We start from the raw sequence: 25,180 nt of genomic DNA, 5'->3' as shown, positions 1-25,180 counted from the left end.
TTTTGAACGTTTTATTATGATGTATATTTTCATCTAGTATGCCATGTTGAAGCACCTTGAGATTACATTGTGTTCTAAAGTGTTCTCTATAAATAAAATGCATTATTATTATTACTACTTCTATTATATTTCATTTCACAACTTGCACTCAAGTCACACTGGAAAACTCAGCAACATTCCAATTCTCTGGCGTGACCCGTCATGTGTCCAGCCAAAATGTTAGTGTTCTTTGCTTCTCCTAAAGTTACTAAAGCAAAGGGCATTGTGGCATGTGAATAGTATACACTTCAATACTTACTGTTTGGAACAGAAGTAATGTCAACTTATTGTAGTTTCATAACACGTATTAACACAGAAATATCCTGATGAAGGGTGACTAGAAGGAAATAAAAATGTGGATGAGTCAGAATATCCTGAGGCATCATGGCAACCAATGTGGCGCAATAACAAATGTGTCGCAATGCAACAGCTCAGTACCCCCACCCCACCCCCGGTTGTCATTAATGACAATCATCTAATCTTTTTTTATTTCATTTGCAATCACCTGTTTGCCAACCAAAATGTCTGCAATCAAATACTATACATAGATTTAATTGAGATGAATCTCAATGAACTGTGTGCAGCAGTTGTCCCATTTGCAACAACATTCTACCACTAGTACCTATTTTTATATATATATTTTTTATTATCAAGCAGGCATTCTATCTCTATAAGACAGCAATGATAACCCCATAAACACATATGCATCTTACAGAGCAGAAATCTAGACATGAGAAGTAACAGTAATATTTATATGCAAATTCTTGGTATCGTTTTGCATTTCCATAGCTATGGTAGATAACTAGTTAATCCTGTCTAGGATACAAGTTCAGGCTCACAGGAAGAGTGATTCATAAATGGGGCGTTTCACCGAAAACACTGATTTATTTTCTACATAATCTCACACATATCCAAAGGCTCTTAACCATTTAGCACACATTCATTCAGTTTGACAGTTATTGAGTCAATGATTGTGAATATCTCCTTGTCTGTGTTAATTACAGCTCAATGAAATGATTTAAGAGCCCTTGGGTTCCTTTAATTAAAAGCGCCATACAAATTAAAATTAAATTAATTATTATTAGATTGAAGAGGTAAGGATTGCAATTTTTTCATCTACATCATTTTATTGAGCTGTAATTAACACAAGACAGGGATTCAGTGTCCTCTGATGACATCACTGGTGGCCATATGCAAACTCATTAACTCACAATGACTGTCAAATTAAATTAATGTGTGCAAAACTGTTTAGAGCCTTGGGATAAACTGTAAGATTATGTGCAGCAAAGTGAAGTGACCCTTTAAGACAACTACATTAAGAACTTGAGAGATTGGGGTTAAATGTAGCACATGTATACTGAATGATATACCATAAAAATAGCAAAATATAGCCTACTTTGTGCAAGAGAATACAATGATATTGTGGCTAATACGATACAAGACATATTATTTAAAACATTACAAAATGTGATTCTTTTATCTCATGTTTGTTATTCATCATTCCAAACCAGACGTAAAGTTTACAAAGGTTTAAAAACAAAACGTAGAATTACTATATATACTATACCGTAATAATATAGGGATAACTCAAAGCATGGTTATGAATTTACATATCCATTTGTTGCACACATATGCATAATTATTCACATATTTGATTTAGCATCTTTGATAACGTCAAGAATATGGCACAGATAGACCGTGTGTTTACATGTAAACAAACATCCCATTCCATAAGCTTTCATCCCGAATATGAGAAACCTGAGAAGATATGTGGAATAGACCAATATTATCTTGAATACTGAAGCATGAGTACCCCATCTTCTATTCAGGGATGGCTACCTGCTTAAACTCAGTTTCGATGGGAATATTCTCAATATTCCATTTATGCCATTTGTGATCAGATAGAAAGATGTGTATGAACAGTTTACGCTGAACAAGACCTTAAAGGAACACATCAACAATAAGCTGGTTAATTATACTCATAACCTCACACATATCTCATAAACTAAACCATTTGGTAGTTGATATCCTAATAATTGGAGTGGAGTGGTCCTTTAACTTGGACAATAGATGACATACTGAACAAGGTGTGTATGTAAATACACTTCATAATATATACACTTTAGCGACTATATACTATATCTGATATATTCTAAAATCATATTTCCACTTAAGAGACTGACATTTTGCTGTAGAACCGTAACACACATTAAAACAGCCAAAACAGTCACATTGCACTTGACCCATCCAGTCAGTAATAACACATTTGATCCTGTAAAAGCCTTCCTTCCCTGCTCCCTGCTCACAGTGTGAACGTTTTGCAGCACATCCGCAAGTGGGAACCCTGGACCTCACTGAATAATCTGGTAGTTCGTGTTTGGCAAATGCAATCAGCACAGCATGTAGGTATTGATTTCGGCTACTACAAGGTCCTTAAGCTCATATTTACACATGTAAGGAATTGAGTGTCAAACTATATAATTCCTGCAGACATTTCTAGCATCCTCTGGCAGCTATTTGCTGGCAGCATGATGTGAAATCCTTTCCCAGGTGGAAATCCCAATGTTGAAATGCTGGCTTTTCTCTCATAGTCTCATCGAAGGGTTTTGGTGATCCTGAGAATCGTGTACTTTTCTCCTCTCTCACAATTCATTTTGGTTCCCTTTTACTTTTATTAAGGTCCCATCTGAAATACAATAAAAGAGAAACAGAAAATAATTAGTGATGTCAGGCGATAAAAAAAAAATCTAATTAATTACAGGATTTGTAATGAATTCATCTAATTAATCGCATTTTAATCGCATAACCATTTTAGGCCCGATATTTTCATAATCATATTTCAAATAGCATGTGTCCGGATAGCAGAATTCAGTACTGTATCTACAAAACCTTCTGTTTAATCATCTTCCCTTTATTAATTTGCTTAGCTTTTTCAAGTCTGGTCAATTTTAGCATGGTGTTACTGTTATTCAGTCAAAGATTAAAAAAAAAAAAATGTATTGATATTCTCATTTGGTTCATTACAATTTACTCAAGCCTAGTAACATACACAGTATTTCTGACACTGGGAATACATTCCCTGAGATCCATAGATGTCCCTAGAATCAGATACCAAGAACATGCAAATGGACCATTTAAAAAAAAGTTTGTAAATGTTTATTCTACGTTCTTATGGAATTAATGAGATACATTTTTTTAAAGGATGTATAAAAAATATATATATATTTTTTTAATTAATTTTCATAACGTGATAATTTGCTGTGTAATTAATTAATCTAATTAACGCGATAAACTGACAGCCCTAAAACAATATTTATCACAGCAACACAAGCGGATACGATATAATACATTCAAATACGTTAGGGGTACAGGTCAGAGCTGGGTTTAATCCCCTGTAATAAAGCAAAATTTGAAATGATAAGAGTTCTTGTTCCTTCATCCATAAACGGACTTGGAAAGACAATAAAATGAGCTTGTGCTGAAAATGTAATCTGTATCTTTGGCCTGGATGCAGCAAGGGGGTGTCAGCCCTCCAGTCGCGCGAACTAAGGATGTACTGGTACATGACACGTCCTGCACAACAACAGAAAAGGGAAATCGGAGTCGCTCTGTTGAGCAGAGCAAATGGAAGAATTTGACAAGCAACTGTACAATCTCACATGCGACATGAACCTTGAGAGCTGAACATCGACAGAACAACAATGGCCAGTGGCCATTGAAACCTAAGGGGTTCTAGAATTCCAAGATAGAGTTCTGAGAAAACTTTACAAACAATGTACACTTGCGAGGGTTTATGAGAGGAGTGGTAAGCATGGCTTTCATGTAATGAAAGGGGATCATGTGAGTGGAGAAGGGGGGGAAGGTCAGTCTGACTTCTCTGGATAATGGAAGAAGAAACACAATGATAGGCGTCAGTGGCCTGTAGGTATGATGTGTGAGGCAGGCTGTAAGAAATGGGCCAGCTGATTCAACATAGCTCTCCCCTCAAAGCTATACTTATTAAAACTCTGAATATACGTTGATATCATGTAAATAAAACATTTATTCTCAATTACTTCTCGACAAGTGGGATGACACAGGTTTGTTTGTTCTAAGAAAACTGAATTCCTGGGATAACTGAAATGAAGTGAATACAGCACTGGTACAGTAGTAATAGTAATAATAATGACATCTTATTTTAAAGCTGTAATAATGATTTTCTGACCACTAGGGGGCCGCAATAAACAACTATAAACAAACTCCATTTCCCCAAAACCTTACCGCAACATAACTTAAAGCAACATAATGATATAATTAAACAAGGTAGGTAAATACTTCACCTACAAACACAATGCTGTTCAGACAGTACAATATTGATGCAATTAAGAGATTATTTTTTAATTCATAAAATAAAATATGCAGAGCTAAAGCGCGGACCGGGTTTTATCGACAAAGAAAATAAACGACAGGATAAAAGACTGGCCTGACTGGTACAGACTGGTAGCGTAGGTTCGTTGAGTAGGACACCATGACTCAATGAGACCTTCTGTTAGTAGGTGGTCACAAAAATACTGTTAGAAAATTGTTATTGCAGCTTTAAAAAGGGAAGTTCAGCCACTATCAAATGCAGGATAAGACTTGCAGCTACCTCATCACAAGTAGGACTAACATCCATAAAGAAAAGACGAAGATCGTGAGGATGTCGATGAATGCAACCAGTGTCGAACCAATCACACTTGAAGACAGCAGGTTCGAAGAAGTAGAGTCCTTTACCTACTTGGGGAGGCAAAATTTCCCAAAAGGGGTTATTATTAGGGGTGGAACGGTACGCATTCGAACCATACACCGTTCGGCACGACCTCCACGGTTCGGGGCGTCTGTGTATTGTTCGGTTCAGGGGATGCGCAAAAAAATAACTTCATTTGGCACGGAGAGGTGAGTGCTGGCTGCAGGCAGCAGCAGCAGCAGGTGCTAGTCAGTTTGTGGAAATGGCAAGCGCAATATAAATCAATCTTCATTACGACTTTAAAAACATAGCCATTAACATTAGATAGGCCTACACACATCTTGCCATAACGTTAGCACGGTTTGTACAACACAACGCATGTTTAACTATGGTAGCCCGCCAGCTCTAATACAGCCAATGAAATGTTACCGTAGCTACTATTAGCAGAGGAGAAAATGGGAGTCTGAGAGGCGGGGTGTTGAAAGACAATGATAGGCGTTTATTCAACATCCAAGAAGGCAAACATACAACTGTGTTTACTAACTCCAACCGGGACTATTGCCGCTTTTCCACTGCATGTTATCAACTCGATTCAACTCCGGTAACGTTAGAGTCAAGAAGGTCCGGAGGTACCACACGCTAAATTGTCCGTGCGGACCCCCCAACCCATCAACTCCCCGAATTACGTTAATCCACCACAGTTTCACAATAATTACTGTGTTAGTGTGTTGCACTCAATATTTAAATAATGTTAGTCTAAATAAATGTAGACGGACAATGTACGTATTTTTTTTATAGAATGAACAGAGCAGTGTTCTTTTGAAACAGTACAGTGTGTGTTAGTTTGATTTATGCTGCATTTTATATTGATGGCCTCCTTGTTTGTTTATTTATTTATTTTAAATAACAGTGACACTTTTCCTTTTGATAAGAAATCCAGCCATATTCCTTTCATTGTATTTCAAATACTGCACTTTCATTTCAAGCGGAAAACTAATCTTTCCATTTAAACATTGTTGACATTGTTTTTTTGTGTTTATTTTAAAGAAAGGAAAGTCTAGTGCTGGTTGAGCATATGCATACTTTATGTTGATGGCCTTTGTCTATAATGTGGCCACAAAAATAGAAAGGTTTAATTATTTTGTTTGTTTGCACTAAGTTAATACTTTGACAAATGTAGCCTATATTTGTCAGTCAGTTCGGTTTTTGTGTGGCAAATATTATTTAAGGCAAACCGCTGTAAACCTTTTATTTGTTTTCAAATAAATGAGAAGTATGTTTGTGTTAAATTCTTTTTTTATTATAAAAAAACAACGTATACCGAACCAAACCGAAAACCGTAACCACAAAACCGTGATACGAACCGAACCGTGGATTTTGTGAACCGTTCCACCCATAGTTATTATTATTATTGACAATATTTATGTCTACTATTACCATACCTGTACTTCCCCTCCCCCCTCCCCCATGCTGCTATGACACCCAAATTTCCCAGAGGGGATCAATAAAGGAATATCTTAAATGAACTTCTACAGCTTAAAACTTCAAACCAAGAAATTCACACCAAAACTATCTGAATGGATTTATTTTTGGTGAACTTCCCCTTTAAAAAGAACAACAAATATTCTATATATTCTTCAGAGATAGTTATATTGTTTACACTGCTTATTTTTTATCTTTACTATAGTTTTATTGCCTATATTTATGTCTTATACTATTACCTGTACCTCCCCTCCCCCCACCCCCATGCTGTTATGACGCCCACATTTTCCCAAGGGGATCAATAATTTCTCATTTCTTAACAACAAATCTTCATAACCAATTCAAATTTTTTTTGTAAAAAATAAAGTATGTGTGTAAATAATAATATAAATTAGGGATGTTCGATATTGGCTTTTTTACCGATATATTGTCCAACTCTTAACACATCCACCGCCGTTCACGCTGTACAGCGTTATTGCCCGCCATGCGTTGTCTGCCACACCACGCTGTACAGCGATATTGAGATCAATATTTAATTTTTTCACCATGGCATTCATAATTCATATATACACCTCCGGCGCTGCAGCTGGACCCTACGGCTCAATACAACGACTGCTCAATACCGCCGCCTGGTGGATGGTCGGGCGAGTTACACTGGTAAACAGGATATGGCTGCTGTGCGTCGATTCAATTCATCCGGCCATCAGATATTGTCGCAAGGCTCCCGACAGACACTATGTACATAATGGATCGCTTTATAAACTTAATAATCTATATGATTTCGGCGTTTATTGCGACATACAAACCGGAAATGGACCTAGGCGATCGACGTCCTATACCTGGGATCTTTCACCGCCAATCTCATTGGCGAACGGTAAGAGGACGCTGACGTTATTTTCAGCCCAATTGTTTATTCATTTCACTGCAAACCGATCTGATCAATATATCACCCATACTACATAAAGCATTTACTGACGATCACGGAATTATAAACGACCCCCCCCCCCCTTTCCTCCGCGCATGATGACGCATAACATATAGGATCATATACAGTTGAATTTTTTAATATAGCGTGTATCGGGAATAAACGGCAATCGATAATCTATATATGCGTTTATGCCTATTAACTCACGTTCTATGAATTACTGCAGAAAACGATAAAAACATACTTATATTCTAGAAGGTATTTTTGTATGAATGTTTGAATGAAAAAGTATAACGTTCCTACATCCTGAACGATAGATAATCGATGTTGAATGGGCCATAGTAATGTCAATTTAGCAATACAATTTAAAAAGTTATAGCCCTGCAAAGAAGGTGAACATCTCCATAGGCTTAGAGTGGTGGCAGACTGGCTATATTGATGGATATAACCAATGGCAGGGAATGTGTTAATTTCCGATACCGATATCAACCGATACCGATATCGATATCGTTTCCACCCCCCAAAAAATTAACATTACATATATCTTGTTATGGAATTAACAACATTATGCATACTTTTGACAATAAATAAAATAAGAATGTGTTCTTACTTGCTTGCCTGGGTAAATAAAGCTTAAATAAATGTAAAACATTTAAATAAAAATACTTTTTTGAAAACCGATACCGATATTTTCCGATATTACATTTTAATGCCAATATCGGACATCCCTAATATAAATGATTATAAAATGTACACACCTCAAAGCGGCTGTAGACCTTCCTCTCCTTCCGCATGCTCTGGAGCTTCTCCAGCAGCTTCTCCCGCTCCTGGGGTGTCTTGGACGGCACCTTGTTGAGTGACCTGACTCCCCGTTTCCCCCTGCTCGCACTCTTATCATCTTCTTTGTCATCATCAGTGACGGGCTCCTTGGTAGGCTCCATCCTGCTTTGGCTATTAGCGGATATTTGTCCCAATAGCAGCTTGGTGTCATCTCGGAGGTTGCTGCTCGAGAGCACGCTGGCCGTCGACGAGTGGTAGCGCAGCTGGTTCGCCTTCGGCTGCTTGGGCTGCGACGGCGGAGGAACGACTTCGGCTGACGTACTCTCTGTGGTATCGGTGCTATTGTTCTCCTGTGCTTTTTCCCTTGGGTTCCCGTGGCAGGTAGATTCCTGTTTTGTTTCGTTATCTGTGTCAGCGTCCATCTCCTCACTTACTGAGTCAGACTCTTTGCTTACTTCACATTTATTATGAACACCGTTGTTTTCCAGATTGGGCTCCGGGGGGCCTGGAGTATCTTCTGGGGTTGACTCAGTTAGGCAGTGATTAGAAGAGGAAGAAGATTCTGTTGATGTGGGCGTTAGTGATTTGCAGTCTGTTGGATTGCGTTCTGAAAGAGAACTGGTTTCTGATGGGCTGAGGTTAGTGGGAGTGATGGTCTTAGTTTTTTCAAGCTGAGGAGACACAGTTGATCCGTCTGGGACAGATCCAGGAGAAAGACATACCACTGATGTGGGGGAGCTGGAGCCTGTCTGGGCATCTTCAGATAAAGAGTTTGTTTGTGTTAATTTGAGTCTGGAAGATGCACTTGATGGAGACGAGGAAGACTTAGAGGGTATGCCACTTGATGGAGATGAGGAAGACTTAGGGGGTATGGCACTTGATGGAGACGAGGAAGACTTATGGGGTATGGCACTTGATGGAGACGAGGAAGACTTAGGGGGTACGTCAAAACCCAAGGCTGGACTAGGAACATAACTAGTTTCTGTTGCAGCAGGCTCAGGTGAAGATTCTGATGGGGGCAGGTTAGGAGAAGTAAGAAGCTCTGGTTTTTCAGATCTCTGTGACAAAATAGAACTTTCAGATATCGTGTGTGAACATGACGCAGTATGCTGCAGAGAGTCAGGGGACGCATTGCAAATCGTGTTTGGCTCATTTGCACAAGGCACAGAGGAAATATTAGGTTGCGGTGATGCTTGAATAGAGGTTTGGGGGGATTCCATTGGGGAGGGGCAAAGAGATTCATTTGGTTCCGTTTTGGCAGCCTTTGGAGACATCACCGACTCATGTAGGCTAGGGAGTGGACTATATTTAGAAGTAGTGGAGGGACGGGTACAAGTGAAATCTGATGGAATGGTTTGAGAAGAGACAGGCTCCTCTGTTGGTGTGACCTGAGAACTACACTCTGACTGAATGTTTTGAGAAGAAATTGATGCAGGTGGAATGGAAAGAGAACTGGATTCTGATCCTACGGGGGAAGCAGTGCCATGGGATTCAGACAGTTTAATGGGAGAGGAGGAGGTGCTGGATTCTAATGGCAGCTTCCCAGGAGGTTGGACGTTAGATTCTAACGTGGGAGGCTTAGAAGATGGTGGCAGCTTCGCTGAAGGGCTGAGTGAACTAGAATCCTTTGAGGCAGAATCCAGGGCTGGGTTTTCATCAATTCTTAGGAGGATAGGAGGATCTTTTACAGTAGGACTTAACCGCTTTGCTTCCTCCGGTAGTTGGCTATGAGACCCTGAAGAGACAGGAGTAGATACGCAGGCCTGGCTGCTCTTCTGTTCCATCTTCTCAGAATCAGTAGAGGCACTGCTGGAAGAGGCGTTTAAATAACTTCCGAGTCGATTTTCCTGCTTTTCAGATTTGTTCTTATCGTCCTTGACATCTAGACCGACCTGCTTTGACCCGTGTGTTCCCGTGGATGTGTTACCCACTCCATCCGGCGGAGTCTTCTTTTCGGACAAAGTCTCAGCTGTCGTAGCTGGCTTTTTGACCGAAGAATCTGCAAGATTTTGTGAGACCTCGTCACGTGCAGGTTCCTCCTTCTCCACAGTGGTGTGTTTTGATTCAGACGCTTTCCCTGTGCTCTTCTCAGCCGCCGCAGCCTTGGCTGCCTTTTGTTTCGCTGCCAACTGCTTGAAAAACATGAGTCTTTGGTCAGGATCATTCATATCTAAATAAGGCAGATTGCTCAGGAACGCCTCGGGTGGCTGCTGAGCTTCAAAAGGGTTGAGCGCAGGTACAGAGTTTGACAATTTAGTTAGCTCTACTTCCACAGGTTTCGATGGTTCCTCTACATCCCGGTTTCCTGGATCATCCTTTAACGTCTCGTTCTTTGGTAAATCCTTAACGTCTGCTTTATCTGCCACATCGCTATCTTTGGAGGCCTCTGTACTTGCATTGTCAAAAGTGGCTGACTTTATGTAACGGCTCCACTCAATAGGTTCTCTTGCTGATCTCCTTAGGCTCAAAACCTTAGAGGCGTAGGGCAATTCTGGCTGTTCCTCTTTTTTGACAGTTTCCTCATCTGGTTGGCTTTTCAGGTCATCATCAAAGTCTTCCAGCTGAGAGCTGAATATTAGAGAGGATCTCAGCCTGGAGTTCCTCTGCACTGCAGCAGTGTATTTCCTACGGAACGACTCATCTCTTCGAAGAGGATCTTTCGGTTCCCTCAGTTCCACCCCCTCTGCCTTGTCCCCTTCCGTGGTCGAAGATGATTCTGATGGTGATGGTGTCGTTTTGGTTTCCGCTGCCATAGGAATGCAACGGTCAGGTAAATTCTTTGAAGGCTCTGGGGCAGTGGGCTTCAGGTAATTTGGGACTTGTCTCATCCTGGGTACCGCTGGGATCTTAAACTCTCTGGTATTCGGAATCTTCAGAACTGATAATTCTGGGACTGATGACCGCCGCTGAAAGGGTTTAGGGGACTTTTCAAAAGGATCTGCTGCCATACCTGGTTGCAGGGGTGGGTTCTCATCGTCTGTGTCTTCAAATGCACTGAGGTACGAGCTAATCCTCCAATCTCTTAGCCCCTGCTTCACGCTTGGATCTTTGCGGTCCATGTTCGTCTCCTGGAAAAACTCCTGCTGGTCGGGTTGATTCAGGGGTGTGGGAGAGCTCTGACAGGCATACGGCTGCCCAGTGTTCTGTCTTTTAGCATGAGACAAACCGAATGCTGCTTCCCCTGGAGGTAAAAACTGGTCTGAGGCCTGGTCTAGCTCCACATTACTTGTCGATAATAGATAATTGGCTACAGGGTCAAAGCCATCAGGTGGTTCCATGTCTTGTAGAAAGCCAGGCTCAGGAGAGTACTGGTCCCCTGGATGGTAGCCTTGGCCCCGTAACCTATCATAGCCACCGTAACCCGTTTCAGGTCCTGCCCTCGGATATGTTTGCTGCTCCCTTTGGAACTGCCTTCCCTGGGTCTCGAAGTTTGGTATGCCTGGCTGCTGCAGGAATTGTCTGCCATGAGCCCCTTCGGCATAGCTATGCCGCTTGAGCCCGGCACTCTCCATCAGGTTGAGGGGCATCCTGGAGTGGCCCTGCTCGTAAGGCTGCTCTGTTTGTAACAGCTGGGGGGAGTACCTGTTGTACATATCTCCTGAGCCTTGTTCTCGTGACCTGTGGATGGACTCGTGTCTGCTCAGGGGCATCTTTTTCCTATCCATATCTGTGCGTTCATCGTAGGAGTATCTGGCCCAGTCTTCTGGCTCAGGGATGTCCATGGGCACCCTGATGTCTCTGTACAGCGGTGTCCCGTCACTGCTGTATTGTGCGTCAGACGCGCGGCTTAAATCCTCCATTTGAGCGAGGACATTTTCAACGATCAAGGGCTGGGACTGGGCAAACAGAATCCGGAACTCCTCATCAAAAGTAGTCACAAGTTGTCCGAGGAACAGGTGAGCTATGCAACGGTGTAGCTTCTCAAAGGACCACATGTAGCTGCAGGTAGACAAAAAATATCTAATTAATATGCGTGAATCAAACCATTATTTTCTTGGCGCATATATGGTTTCGTCCCAAAATGTAATAATCCATTTTAAGACAAATATAATTAGTTACATTCAATTCGCAAATCTTTTTTTTTCTTTTTTAAATACAGATGAACTCATGCTCAAACATTTTATTACTATAATTAAAAAAAATAAATGGTATGCCTCACCTGTAGTTACCACTCAGTACAGCCCTGCAGTCGGTCAGCAAGAAGCGATCCATCATTTGACCTTTGAGTGTCTTTCCTGAACGGTAGCGGTAAGTGATGCCAGACACCGTTCTCACACGCAGAAACTGTGAAGACAGGCATTGAATCAGCCACACAGGCGACATAATATACATCAGCTTTAAGCTACTGCCACACCCATCAGTATCATAACACTATCGCCACTCAGCTAGAACTATTTTATTGCACTACACTATTTTATTCTATTAAATAGAATATGTTATGCTAATTCTATGCACTGCGTTTATTCCATCTATTTTACTAATTTTATGTCAATTCTCTGCTCATTTTATGCCAGTCTATATTTATGCCAATTTTATATAAAAAATGTGCCTATGTCTATTTTATGTCTACATTACTGCTGTGAATTATTGTATGAAATGTGTTATACAAATAAGGTTTATTATTATAATTATTATTATAACTGTGGAGATATTGTACTGTTCATAGTTTCTTCAACATTTCACATTTTCGCTGTGTTTATACTTACTATATAGTATAACTTACTTTTACTAGCCAGACAATATCTTTTCACAACATCTTGATATATCTAGTATATACTTAAGAGTTAAGACGATTGTAATAGTTATAGCTAAACTCAAACGCAAGCTAGGTGGCAGCACTGTACTGAACTGAGGCTCCTGAACAGGAGGAACGTGATGTGAAGTGACAGCATCATGTTATGTTCCCATTCCAGATACAAAAGGTCTTGAGGACGACTACAGGGTTCCTGCGGGTTTCAACAAGTCACATTTAATTAAGACTTTTTAACCCTGAACTAATAAACCAAAACTCTTTATTATCAATCTTTATTTAATCTCGAAAGATCACTGAGAGCAGGCTCTGATTTACAATGATGTCGAGAGGTACAATATAGTACAGAATACAAAAACAATTAAACAATTAAAATCAATCAAAACTACAGACTGAGTGAAATGGTTGGCCGTTATAGATTTTAACTGACTAGGGATGCTCGATATTGGCTTTTTTACCGATACCAATATAGTCCAACTCTTAATTTCCGATACCGATATCAACCGATACCGATATATGCAGGGTTTCCCCCCCCAAGAAACGGAATCATTTCAGGTAATTAACATTACATATCTCTTGTCGTGTAATTAACACAACATTATGCATACTTTGACAATAAATAAAACAATAATTTGTTCTTACTTGCCTGGGTAAATAAAGGTTAAATAAATGTTTAAAAAAAAAACATTTGAAAACCGATACCGATATCTTCCGATATCACATTTTTATGCCAATATCGGTAGGCCGATAATATCGGACATCCCTATAACTGACCAATGGATACTAAAGTATTACGTTTTAAAGTGCTTTGCAAAACATTCCACGTGTCGGGGGCACAGAAGCTAAAAGCAGATTTTCCTAATTCAGTGCAAACTCTGGGGACCTTAAGCCTAAAAGCCAATCACCAGAGCGAGTATGATAAGGTCCAGAATTCCAGTCCAGTAATGAAGTGATGTAGGGTGAAAGGTCATCAATAATAGCTTCATACAGAAACAGATGCCAGTGCAAGTCACGTCTCTCTGCCAGAGAGGACCACCCGACCTTAGGATACAATGATGGGCACCATAACTGAGAAATCTATGGGAAGAATGATATAGAGAGGCTGTGTATGTACAGTATGTATATAAAAACTCACTTGGATGCTCTCGAGATTGACCCGGCAGTTCAAGACCATGCTCATGAAGTGATGCGTGTTCTGTTCGTCTAGAAGGATGTACACGGCGACGTTCCGCGCGGCAGCATCCAGAATATCCGCAAATATGTCAACGTCTGTAAACATGTCCATTACCACAGCGATCACCTGTAGAAAAAATAAATAATACAATAATAAATAAAAAAAAAGACACAGTCAAGACAATTGGGAAAAGGCAATACTGGTTTGTCGCCGGTGTGTGATTTGAATGTCGTTTTGTAATATGATCACAGGAAAATGGATGCACAGATACCGATATCATACAAAGCTAAAATAGGGCGTTGTTAACGGGAGGATTTACTCAATACTAACGTTTCAATATCAAGAGCGCCATGTGCAACATTGGAAATCAAAGTAAAGCGTGTGATTTTCTGAATAATTTGACACGTAGAAGGATATATGATATTATTACATGGCGTTTTCACATTCGCCGAAATGCTTGCTTGTGATTGGTCAACAGCCCCCCGACAGCGGTCATTATTTTTCAATAATGACCGCTGTTTTTTCAATAATGACCGCAGTGCGCAGCTGTTGGCAATCAAGCCCACTGACACACACTGTTTCAGTGCAATTCAGTGCTGCCGGCGATGACAGGGGGCGGAGCGACGAGCGGAGCCAGAACACAGCGGAGCCAGAACAGGCTGCCCGCGATAATAATAATCACTTTATTTGGGCTGACAGAGCCACAGAACAACTGCGATTTGTCAAATGAATTAGGTATATTGTTAGTAAGTTAGCCATGTAATAAGCGGGATAATGTATAGCTTTACTCGGTCATTGTCGCAAAATAATTGACCTTCACTGACGTTTAAAACACCTCGCCGAAGCGGCTCGGTATTTTAAACTACGTGTCGGTCAATTATTTTGCGACAATGACCTCGTAGCTATACATTATCCCTTACTTAGATGTAATGGTAAGAAATGTCATATATCTCAAGCCTGTTTATCCAGTGAGCCAAGTCTATACCGTTAGGTAAAAGTAATTCATTGGATCAGTACTTGGTATTGGTAGATATTTAAGTTTAGTATTTAGAATCGGATTCAGCAGTGATAAAGTTGTTCCCTATAATAAAAACAACTGCGGAGCACGGCCATGTCTGCTTAAAACAAAATCAATTGTAAATTAATAGCCTAAATATTTGCCGTACATCATACACCCCCCGGAACTTTTTTGTTTGTACATTTTAAAGTTTAAAGCAAAATAAAGAGGCTAGATCTATGATTATACAACTGTGGCGGGACTAATTAGACTGGCGGGCCGCCACAGTCTAGGTCATTAATGGGAAATCCTGAGACTACATCCTGAAGAATGTGAAAGACGGGCCGTCCTGGTGAGTCAGCTACGTGGCTACGGCACATGCAGTACCATGTACTCTCAATGTTGTTGGTTTGAATCCCAGTAGCAGTACCATGTACTCTCAATGTTGTTGGTTTGAATCCCAGTAGCAGCACCATGTACTCTCAATGTTGTAGGTTTGAATCCCAGTAGCAGTACCATGTACTCTCAATGTTGTTGGTTTGAATCCCAGTAGCAGTACCATGTACTCTCAATGTTGTTGGTTTGAATCCCAGTAGCAGTACCATGTACTCTCAATGTTGTAGGTTTGAATCCCAGTAGCAGCACCATGTACTCTCAATGTTGTAGGTTTGAATCCCAGTAGCAGCACCATGTACTCTCAATGTTGTAGGTTTGAATCCCAGTAGCAGCACCATGTACTCTCAATGTTGTTGGTTTGAATCCCAGTAGCAGTACCATGTACTCTCAATGTTGTTGGTTTGAATCCCAGTAGCAGCACCATGTACTCTCAATGTTGTAGGTTTGAATCCCAGTAGCAGTAACGTGTACTCTCAATGTTGTAGGTTTGAATCGCAGTAGCAGTAATGTGTACTCTCAATGTTGTAGTTCAAGTTCAAGTTTCAAGTTTCTTTAATAGTTGTCATACAGAAGTACAGAATACTTTTATACAAAATGCTTCTTACTGTTACGCTCCAGAGACTGTGCTAGACAAGATAGTATGAAATAAAATAGTATAGCATGTAAAATAGAAGTACAAAAGGTCACAGTGTTCAGTATAGACATATGTACAATGTTCGATGCAGAATAGAAGTAACTGAGTTACCATACAATATTCTATGCAATGTACTAATATACAATACTATATAGTGCAGAGCAGAAATGGGATGAGGTACAATTTAGGTACAATTTACAGTAAGGTGTACGAGTTGTAGTGCAAATCCTTTACCAATAAATATAAAGTGTAAAGTGTGTTTAGGTGATCTAAAGTGTGTAGAGTGGGTGCTGCAGTGTGTTGTTTGTTTAAGTGAGTGTGTGCGTGTGGGTGTGTGTGCTGTGTGCATTTGATGGTTGTTGCATAGTGTTTATTGTTCGTTGAGCAGCCTAATGGCCTGGGGATAGAAGCTTCTTCTGAGTCTTTCTGTGCTCGCCTTAAGACTCCGGTATCGCTTGCCTGACCGCAGTAGTTCAAAGAGGCAGTTGTTCGGGTGGCTGGAGTCCTTGATGATTCTCTTAGCAAGCCCCCCTCCAATTGTGCGTAGGTTTGAATCCCAGTAGCAGTAACGTGTACTCTCAATGTTGTAGGTTTGAATCCCAGTAGCAGCACTGTGTACTCTCAATGTTGTAGGTTTGAATCCCAGTAGCAGCACCACATACACTCAATGTTGTTGGTTTGATAAAATAGATTTTATCCATCTCTTCTCTTTAAGCCTAGTCTTTTTTATATCTTGTGAAATGCTTTTGTGGACATTGTTTAAGAAGAAACTGCATAAAAAGTTGTTTTATTATTATGATTATTATTACAATTATTATCCTCTAACAGAGCAGAAATGCTTGAAAGACAATCAGAGAAAGTGAAAGACCTACTTGCTGTGCGTTCTTGATCAGTCGTCTGGCCTGCTCCTTGATGCTGGGCATGTTCTGCTCCGGAGGGTTCACCAGCGTGGTGACCTCGGTGGGCCCGACGAAGCGGTGCTGTTCGGGCCAGCCGAGGTCCAGGCCCGGGGCGTCCAGGTCAGAGTGGACGGGCCAGTACGTGTCCGAGGAGCCCTCGGCCCCGCAGTCCAGATACGGCAGTTCGGGCTGCCTGGTCTCCTGCTGGGGGACCTGAACGGTGCCCTGCTGGATGTATTCCACCTCAAGCCTGCAGAGGAAGTCCACCACATCCGCCTGCTGGAGGAACTGGTGGTAGCCCTCCTGGTCCTCCTCCACGAGGGCGTCGATGGCCAGCCGGTACTCCTCGCGATAGTGAGGGGGGAGATAGTTGGGGTGCAGGGGGTTATCCCCCGCGGAGGAGCACTGAGAACGCCGCGCCATGTTCTGCTACCTGAGGAGAAGTCACAGACAACGGTTAGGAAGAAGAAGAAGTCTTTATTTAATGAATAGAATAGAAATACTTTTAATATCCAGAGGGAAATTTAACACTACAAATCGCTCACATTAAACATTTAGACAGAACAAGTCACGAATAAGAATAACAAAACAAATTGCCTAACAATAATAGAATAAAATATACAGTACAGATATACTGAAGTCTACAGTAAGTCTATAAGTGTGAGATATAGAGAATTCAACCAAATACTCAGAACAATTTAGACCACAGACTGTCAGTCACTCCAAATAATGCAACAGCGTGGGTAACAGGAGAAAGGATGCATAATAATTTCACCTAGTAAACCTGAACCTGTATGCCGTGACAATTAAAACTCTTGACTTGAACCCGGGATGCAAGTTAAGGTCAAGGTCAGATTTAATTATATAGCACATTTAAAAACAACCGAGGTTGACCAAAGTGCTGCACAATACAAAAGTACAAAAGTAATGTAAATACAATTTACACAAACAGAAATACCACTGCAAACAGTACTACACACATATAACAATACAAATACAACAGAAAAATACAATATAAAGTCAAAAGCACGGATGTCAACCCAAGCAAGGCTTAAAAATCGCTGCAGGGTTGCAGCAGATCAAATACCGGTATGTAAAAGGTGAACTGTTCCACAGCTTGGGGGAGAAGCCACCCTAAAGACTCAGACACCTTTAGATTTGATTTGATTTGAATTCTTTATTTCGAACATGTAATAAAATACAAACAATATAAAATCAAAACTAATTGAAAAAGAAATTAAATGGAAAAAATATATAAATAAACAAAAAGCAAAACATAACTCAATTTACATGTTCAAAAAGGAGTAGGAAGAAGTATACACTTATTTAAATCCTACCCCTTTTCCACTACTCAAATGAGTGTACTAATTTAAAATCTTCAAAACAAATATATATATATGCAAAAAAAGAAAAAACCGATATATGTAAAACATGAAAGAAATAAAATAAAAATGTAAACACCCGTGAATGTCAAATCCCTTCCTCATCCCTGTACCTCGTGAACATAATTTCCTTATAATTCAATTTGAATTGTCTCATACTTGGACATTGCTTTAGCAATTTTTTGTATATTTAGATTTGAGCCTAGATTTTAGAACATCCAGAAGCAACTGATTTGATGATCTCAGTGCTCTAGCTGGCATGTGAAGTGTCTGCCCCCCCCCCCCAACTTTGCCTGGTTCTGTGGCTCTGAGTGTTTGCATTAGATTCTTGTGGTGGTGACAGGCCTGGGTGTGGGATAGACATAAACAACAGTGGTGAAAAAAACAGTGTACTTCCAACACAACACAGGAAACACTGTCTTCAATGTCGTGATAACTATGTTATTGTTGCAATTTGTGCGGTCTGTTTGTGGCGTGGGCCTGTCTGATAATTCATGCCTGTACGAAAATTCATACTGTACAAATTAATAACTTAATGGAACCTTTATTGCCCCCAAGGGGAATATGCTTTGCACCATGAGCATAAAAACATCAACAACCATACATACTGTACATATTGACAGCACATAATATAACATAACATGAAAAGCATAGAAAGCATATGTAAAATAAATAAATAATAATAAATGAAATGCAAGTGCTAAAAAGTGCCAAAATGCAGTTAATGTCATGAAATGTTGGTCAGCTGACAGCTGTGTGGAACAAAAGATGACTAAGAGACACTGGCCTACAGGAAATGGAAAACATGTCGGATATTCTTTCATACCACAACCCCTGCAATGATACAATGAGGGACTGAGATGGAATGTGAATATAAGAGGGGGATATGGAATGAAAACCCCAAACCACAATTCAGAAGAGTTATGGGCGCGGCTCCTCCCTCTGGCCAGACAGCAAAGTCCTCCATTTGCAAGTTCATACTGTATTGCCTATTGCCACATGGATGAGAATTTAAAACTGAACAAGAAAAGTATGACAACTTCAAGTTGACAACAGTACAATGGACCAATGGACCCTTAATGATTAGAAGAAAAAACGAAACATTTGGGGTTATCAGTAAAGAACAAATCCGTTGGGATCCGACCAATCTAGACCTATTGATTTGTTAGTTGTGTTTATATTTGAACCCAGGTGATTTTAGCTATGATTTTAGTTTTTTTAGATTATGAAATGACACAGTGGCAACTTTATAACACATACTGTACCTACAGTAGCAAAAGGTAAGAAGTTTGATTCGCCATAATTGCCTTACCTTACAGACTTCTTCCAGCTGATGTTTTCTTTTAAATGAAGCCGGTCATTGTAGCTCACAGCAGCCTACTCCCAAGGTCTGTTTTCGCCCAGAATGAAATGTGTCGCATTCCTAGTCCGCAGCAGCAGGACTCGTCATAAGTTTTCTTGCTACATTGCTTTATCTGCACCCCGTTGAACCAGTTCGCGTTCGCGTGCTTCGGGCATGTTGTTGGCGAGAATGTTAGCAGCGATACGAAACACAGAACAGACTCCAGTCGTCAGTCAGATAGTCTCTCTCCGCCCCGCCTCTCCCGTTGCAGCTTCGCACCGATGTCTTGACTTTCCGTGGTCCTGTTGTAAACTTTATTATTCCGTTACAGTGAGTCAGGACGCTGCTGAACTCTGGCCAGGCTCAGCAGGAGCGCGTCCCGTGACGTGCGATGTAACCCTTTCACTGCCACACTACACTCAGTGGCGGCTCGCCACCGGGGGCGCTAGGGCGCCGACCCACCTGTTAAATGAGAGAAGAAGAAAAAAAAACGTGTTTGTTTTTTGTTTTATAGCCCTATAAATAATATAAACATGTTTAAAATGAATAATATTTACTCATTTTAAGTATGTTTGTGTTTCCAATGCACAATATAACTTAATTTTACAAAGATTAATAATAGTTTTCCTGAACAGGAAGTGACGATTCTGTCTGATATAGACCTTTTCATTACGTAGCCGCAGGCATTTCTCCTCGCCGTATTTCTCTCTGGGCTAGGCGCAATTGCGCCTGGAGTGCGCGTGCCCGCCGTGCACTGGTTCATCGCTGTATCCGTCGCAGCCACGCGCTTTGCGTTGAATATGATGTATTATGATGGAACTCGGGCGCTGGTTTGAAACGACCTAGCAAGCAGCCGAGCGTCTAAAAGCTCTCTGATTGGCCGACGCGGTACTTTCCGTAACCGCAGTTTGCAACATGAGTTTATGCTGTTGTTGTGTTGTGTGATGCAGATATTTGTCTTGGAGCGTGATGGCAAGTTCTTTCAACGGTTAGGCTTAGGCACTCTTTCAAAGTTGGTTAAGGTTAGAGTTTGTCTTAGAGCAGGGCGATAGAACACCAGGTAGTTTGCAGGCTGTTCGAGGCGGACATGGACAAAGGAGGGACATGCATGGACAATGGATGGACATCAACACAGGCTGGATGGACAATGCCATGGAGTGGATATACTTTATCAACAAGCCAACAACAAGGTTAGCGATCTTAACTCTAGTTTAATACATGATACGTTGTCTACTGATGCCGCATAATATCAACAGCTGATTCGTTGTAACGTTACAGCTTTCAGCTAACGTTAGCTACTGCTAGCTGTTAGCTCCATTAGCTTAGCTGGCCACTTTTATAATTACTGCATGGAAACGGAGTAACGTTAACATTTAAACGTTATGTCGAGGTCATACAATACTACAGTCGACATAAGGTTAACGTTACCCCGTTTCCATGAAGTGTTTAAATAGCAGCAATCTTGTTGAAAATGTAACGTTACTAAAATGCTCTCTCTCTCTCTCTCTCTCTCTCTCTCTCTCTCTCTCTCTCTCTCTCTCTCTCTCTCTCTCTCTCTCTCTCTCTCTCTCTCTCTCTCTCTTTCTTTTGGATTGAAAATACGTGGATTATGGCTTGTTCAATATCGTCTATGTTTGAATGAATGAATGAATGAAAACTTTATTAACAGATTGCAGAATGGGTACAATACAGTACGGCTCAATACACACAATTGTTAAGGGGATGCAGACCAGAGAAAGACGTTTGTCTTGTTTACATCAGGGTCCCAGATTTTCGATTCATATCGATAGTTTAATAGCTAGCCTTGGCGGATATCGGGGCTGAGCGATCATGGAGTAGACGTGTTTCACATGAGCTCCCTTCTACCGTGCTGAATATACGTTTCTCCCCATTAGTCTTTATTTTATTTTTATTTGTTTTTTATCTGTTTGCTAGGTCGTCGTGTTTAGTATACATTCATCAACTTTTTTCGACTTTCTACGATGGCGGGGGTGGAAACCAGAGCCATGAAAGAATTAGGCACGACACCGGCACCGCCGAGCATGGCCGCACCGTCTCCCGCTGTCGGGGAGTTAAGCGAAGCTGTGCTCTTGGTCATGACCAAGCTACACGCAGACTCTGAGACACGCATCGCTGAAGCACAGAAGAAAGTACACGCAGACTCTGAGGCACGCATCGCTGAAGCACAGAAGAAAGTGTTGGCGGATTTCTGTATCAGCCTCCGTCGTGAGATATCAGAAGAAATACGGCTGGCGGTAGTCCCGCTGACAGACAAGATGGAGACGATTCACGCTGCCTCATCGGCTAATGCTAACGAACTAGCCATGCTAACGACGGAGGTATCATCACAGTGTGAGAAGATGGCGGGTCTTGAATCCGCCCTGCTGGCTAGGCAGGCTGAAGTCAACAAACTACAGTCGGCGATGGAGGAGATGCAGTCCCGGGATAGACGCCACAACGTCAGGATTGTTGGAGTACCGGAGACCAGCGGTGAAGGCCGTCTCTCTGAGACCATGCCCGAACTGCTGCAGAAGATACTAGGGACGGACGTCCTCCCTATGCCTCCTATCTGTGAGTCGGCCTACAGAGCGGGCAGGTTTTCTCCCGGCGTGAACAAAGAACCGAGGCCCATCATAGTCAAGCTGAACAGACTCCAACAGAGAGAAATCATCATGCGGTCGGCTCGTACCAGAAGGGGTACTCTGAGACTTGGCGATCACAAAGTGGCCATTTTCGAGGACTTTACACCGGAGGTTCAAGCTCAGAGAGCCGAGTACAAGGTGGTCCTGACTAAGCTATGGAAACTAGGCCTGAGGCCCACGTTATTCGCTCCCGCGAAACTATCTGTGTTGGAGAAGGTCGGTGGTCAGCGTTTGTTTTGGTCGTTGGCTAAAGCGAAGGAATATCTCGCGGAGACACCCGAGTCTGTTGCTTGATATCTATGGAGGGTGAGTGACTTGGCGGTTTGGGCCTATATACATTGATTAGGTCGACTATTCACAAACACTTGCTGTCATGCCCAGACATGCTAACTGTCCTCTGCCCATCCAACTAGCGGGGCTTCCCAATGACTTCTGTTACTTGCTAAAGCTGACCTCATGGTCGTACTTGTGTATCGCCTCTTTGGAAGCTAACGAGCTAGCTGAACAATGTACATAGTAGGCTAACGTGCTATCCGGATTCATCACTAGCTTACGCGCTAGCCTCGGGCTAGCCAGCGGGCTTCGTCTATGGTCTGCGCTGAGACATTCGAGACCCGTTAATGGTTTCGTATTTTGGTAGCTGTTGCTGTTCAAGGGGACATTGGTTTGCACAGTTCAAGAGTGACCGAGTCCCTAACTAACTTCTGGTATGCTTTTTATTTTTATATCCAGGTTGTTTTGAGCTTTGGTGATCCAAAGTAGACGCCAAGGTCGGTTGAATATGCATATACAATATTCGATAACAGGTTGGGTCGGGTATGGCTTGCACTTCATGGCTATATGGTTATATGGCTTGCACTCTAGCCATTACCCTCTTTTCCTTTATTTTTTGTTTCCTATTGTCGCTGTTTTTATGTCATCTATATGCGCGATTTAAATGTGATCCGGTTCTACCTTGGACTAACTGCTGACTCGCCTTAATTTTGTTTTGAATTTTCCGTGAGGCACTTATGCTATAACGTTGATACATTAATATGCAGACTCCAAGGTAGATGGTTACAGGTTGGTGCTGAGTAATTATATAATAATTATTGTCGCTGTTTTAATGGCATTTGAATGAGCAATTTAAATGTGATCCGATCCTACCTTGGACTAACTGCTAAATCTGCCTTAATTTTGTTTTGAATTTTCCGTGATCCACTTATGCTATAACGTTGCGACATTAATATGCAGACTCCAAGGTAGTTGGTTACAGGGTTGATGCTGAGTAATTATATAATAATTAGTGTCGCTGTTTTAAGGGCATTTGAATGAGCAATTTAACTGTGATTCGATCCTACCTTGGACTAACTGCTCCGACCGATATCTTTATTGAAACAATGTATGATGACAGGTGGTGTCAGGTGTTGCCTATTACCATCCCCGGATTGATTAATGAATGATTGTGTTTAATTCTATTCTTACATAGGTTAGGTCATTTCAGCCGTTGTGCCTGATCAGAGGGACGGCTAAAGGGGTGCACTTTGACCATAACCCTTTTTTTCCCTTCCTCCTTTTTTTTTGTCATGGTTTAATTGACACTGTTCACACAATTTTGCACAATTAACCTGTGACCCGAACCTGCCTTAGACTATCGGCTGGGATGCTTTAATTTAATTTTGTTTTGAATTTTCCTATACCCTTTTGGGCTATAAAATGTGATGTTGAAGCGCAGATTCGGAAATAGAGGGCTGCAGGTTGATGCGGAGTTATTATTTAATAATGGCTATTTTTACCATTATGGTTGTCTCATGTTGGGGCCAGGGCTCAGGTGGGTTTCGACCGATATCTTTATTGAATTTTATTTTATTAATATTTGTGTTTATTGGACTAGTGGGGGTTTACTCAGGGGTTTATCTAGAGGGGGGTGGGAGTGGGAAGCGTCTTATTGATCCATGTCTCTAGTGGGAAGTGATAGGAAGATGACCATCCTCAGTGGATGGGGCATAGGGTGGGGATTGGAGAGTGGGTATAGGGGAACTTATAGTAGGACGGGTGGGTTAGGGTTTAGAGTAGAAGGAGGGGGGGTTGTAGCTGGGGTGGTATTTTTATGTGTTCTATGTACTGTTGTCTTATATATGTGTAAGTGTTCCTCCTCTGAACTCCTGGGATTGACCGTCCGGGCCCGCCGGGATCGGCACCTCTGTACTCAGCCTGGCTGCACGGGTATGTTCTCTACGCACTTATACAAGCTCGACCATGGCTAAATTGAATATTTTAATTTGGAACGCAGGAGGGCTTAACGCCCCACACAAGCGTGCCAGTGTCCTTTGGCTATTGAAGAGGAGAAATATTGACCTTGCTCTCCTTAGTGAGACGCATTTAATGGTAGGTGACGTGTCAAGACTGGCAAATCGGCAATATCACGTTATCTCCTCATCCTCAGCCGATGATAAGACGAAAGGAGTAGTCATAGTTACAAGACGTAACCTTGATATCAAAATCTTGGATGTATGGTCGGACACGGAGGGAAGGATTACTATAGCAAAAGTTGAATTCTTGCATAGGAAGATGGCTATAATAGCATTGTATGCTCCTAACACATTTGATTCAGCGTTCTATAATACAATCACGAAGAATATGTTGGAACTTAATGGATACGCTCTCATTGTGGGTGGCGATTTTAATGCGTGCTGGGATGCGGAGATGGATAGGTCCGGGCCCGCTGAAACGAGCGACCAGAAACGGGCCTCTAAGGCCCTCAGGATGTGGGCCAAAGACACGGGGCTCACAGACCTCTGGCGCTTATGCAACCCCACCCTCAGAGATTACTCTCACCTGTCAGCCAGACACAAAAGCTTCTCTCGAATTGACTATGCATTCGCGTCCCCTAATATGTTTGATAGTTTCGATGTCTCATTGGTTCCCTTGGCTCTCTCAGACCACAAGGGGATTTTCCTTACGGCAACCTTTGGCAGGCTCTCCGCAAGAGCTCCCAGATGGCGTTTTAATTCGACCTTGCTAAAGAACGATGACTTCTGTTCTGAGTTCAGG

General features: G+C 41.5%; 1 protein-coding gene across 1 annotated transcript; it reads right to left on the bottom strand.

Annotated features, from left to right (window-relative positions):
- Positions 1 to 904: 904 nt before the first annotated feature.
- LOC311234461 (protein FAM83H-like) lies at positions 905 to 19,799 on the bottom strand. The gene is made up of 6 exons (XM_084321647.1): positions 19,476 to 19,799; positions 16,755 to 17,214; positions 13,817 to 13,981; positions 12,091 to 12,215; positions 7,910 to 11,870; positions 905 to 2,725 (listed from the first exon to the last, which is right to left on the bottom strand). The coding sequence occupies exons 2-6, from the start codon at positions 17,202 to 17,204 to the stop codon at positions 2,714 to 2,716; spliced, it is 4,713 nt and encodes a 1,570-aa protein (XP_084177773.1). The 5' UTR covers positions 17,205 to 17,214; positions 19,476 to 19,799; the 3' UTR covers positions 905 to 2,713.
- Between the last annotated feature and the right edge of the window lie 5,381 nt (positions 19,800 to 25,180).

The sequence above is a fragment of the Notolepis coatsorum genome, assembly GCF_963971535.1.
Source record: "Notolepis coatsorum genome assembly, chromosome: 9".
Classification (NCBI taxonomy): Eukaryota; Metazoa; Chordata; class Actinopteri; order Aulopiformes; family Paralepididae; genus Notolepis; species Notolepis coatsorum.
Note: the sequence above shows the minus strand (reverse complement) of the source record. Positions and strands in the feature narration are given on the sequence as shown.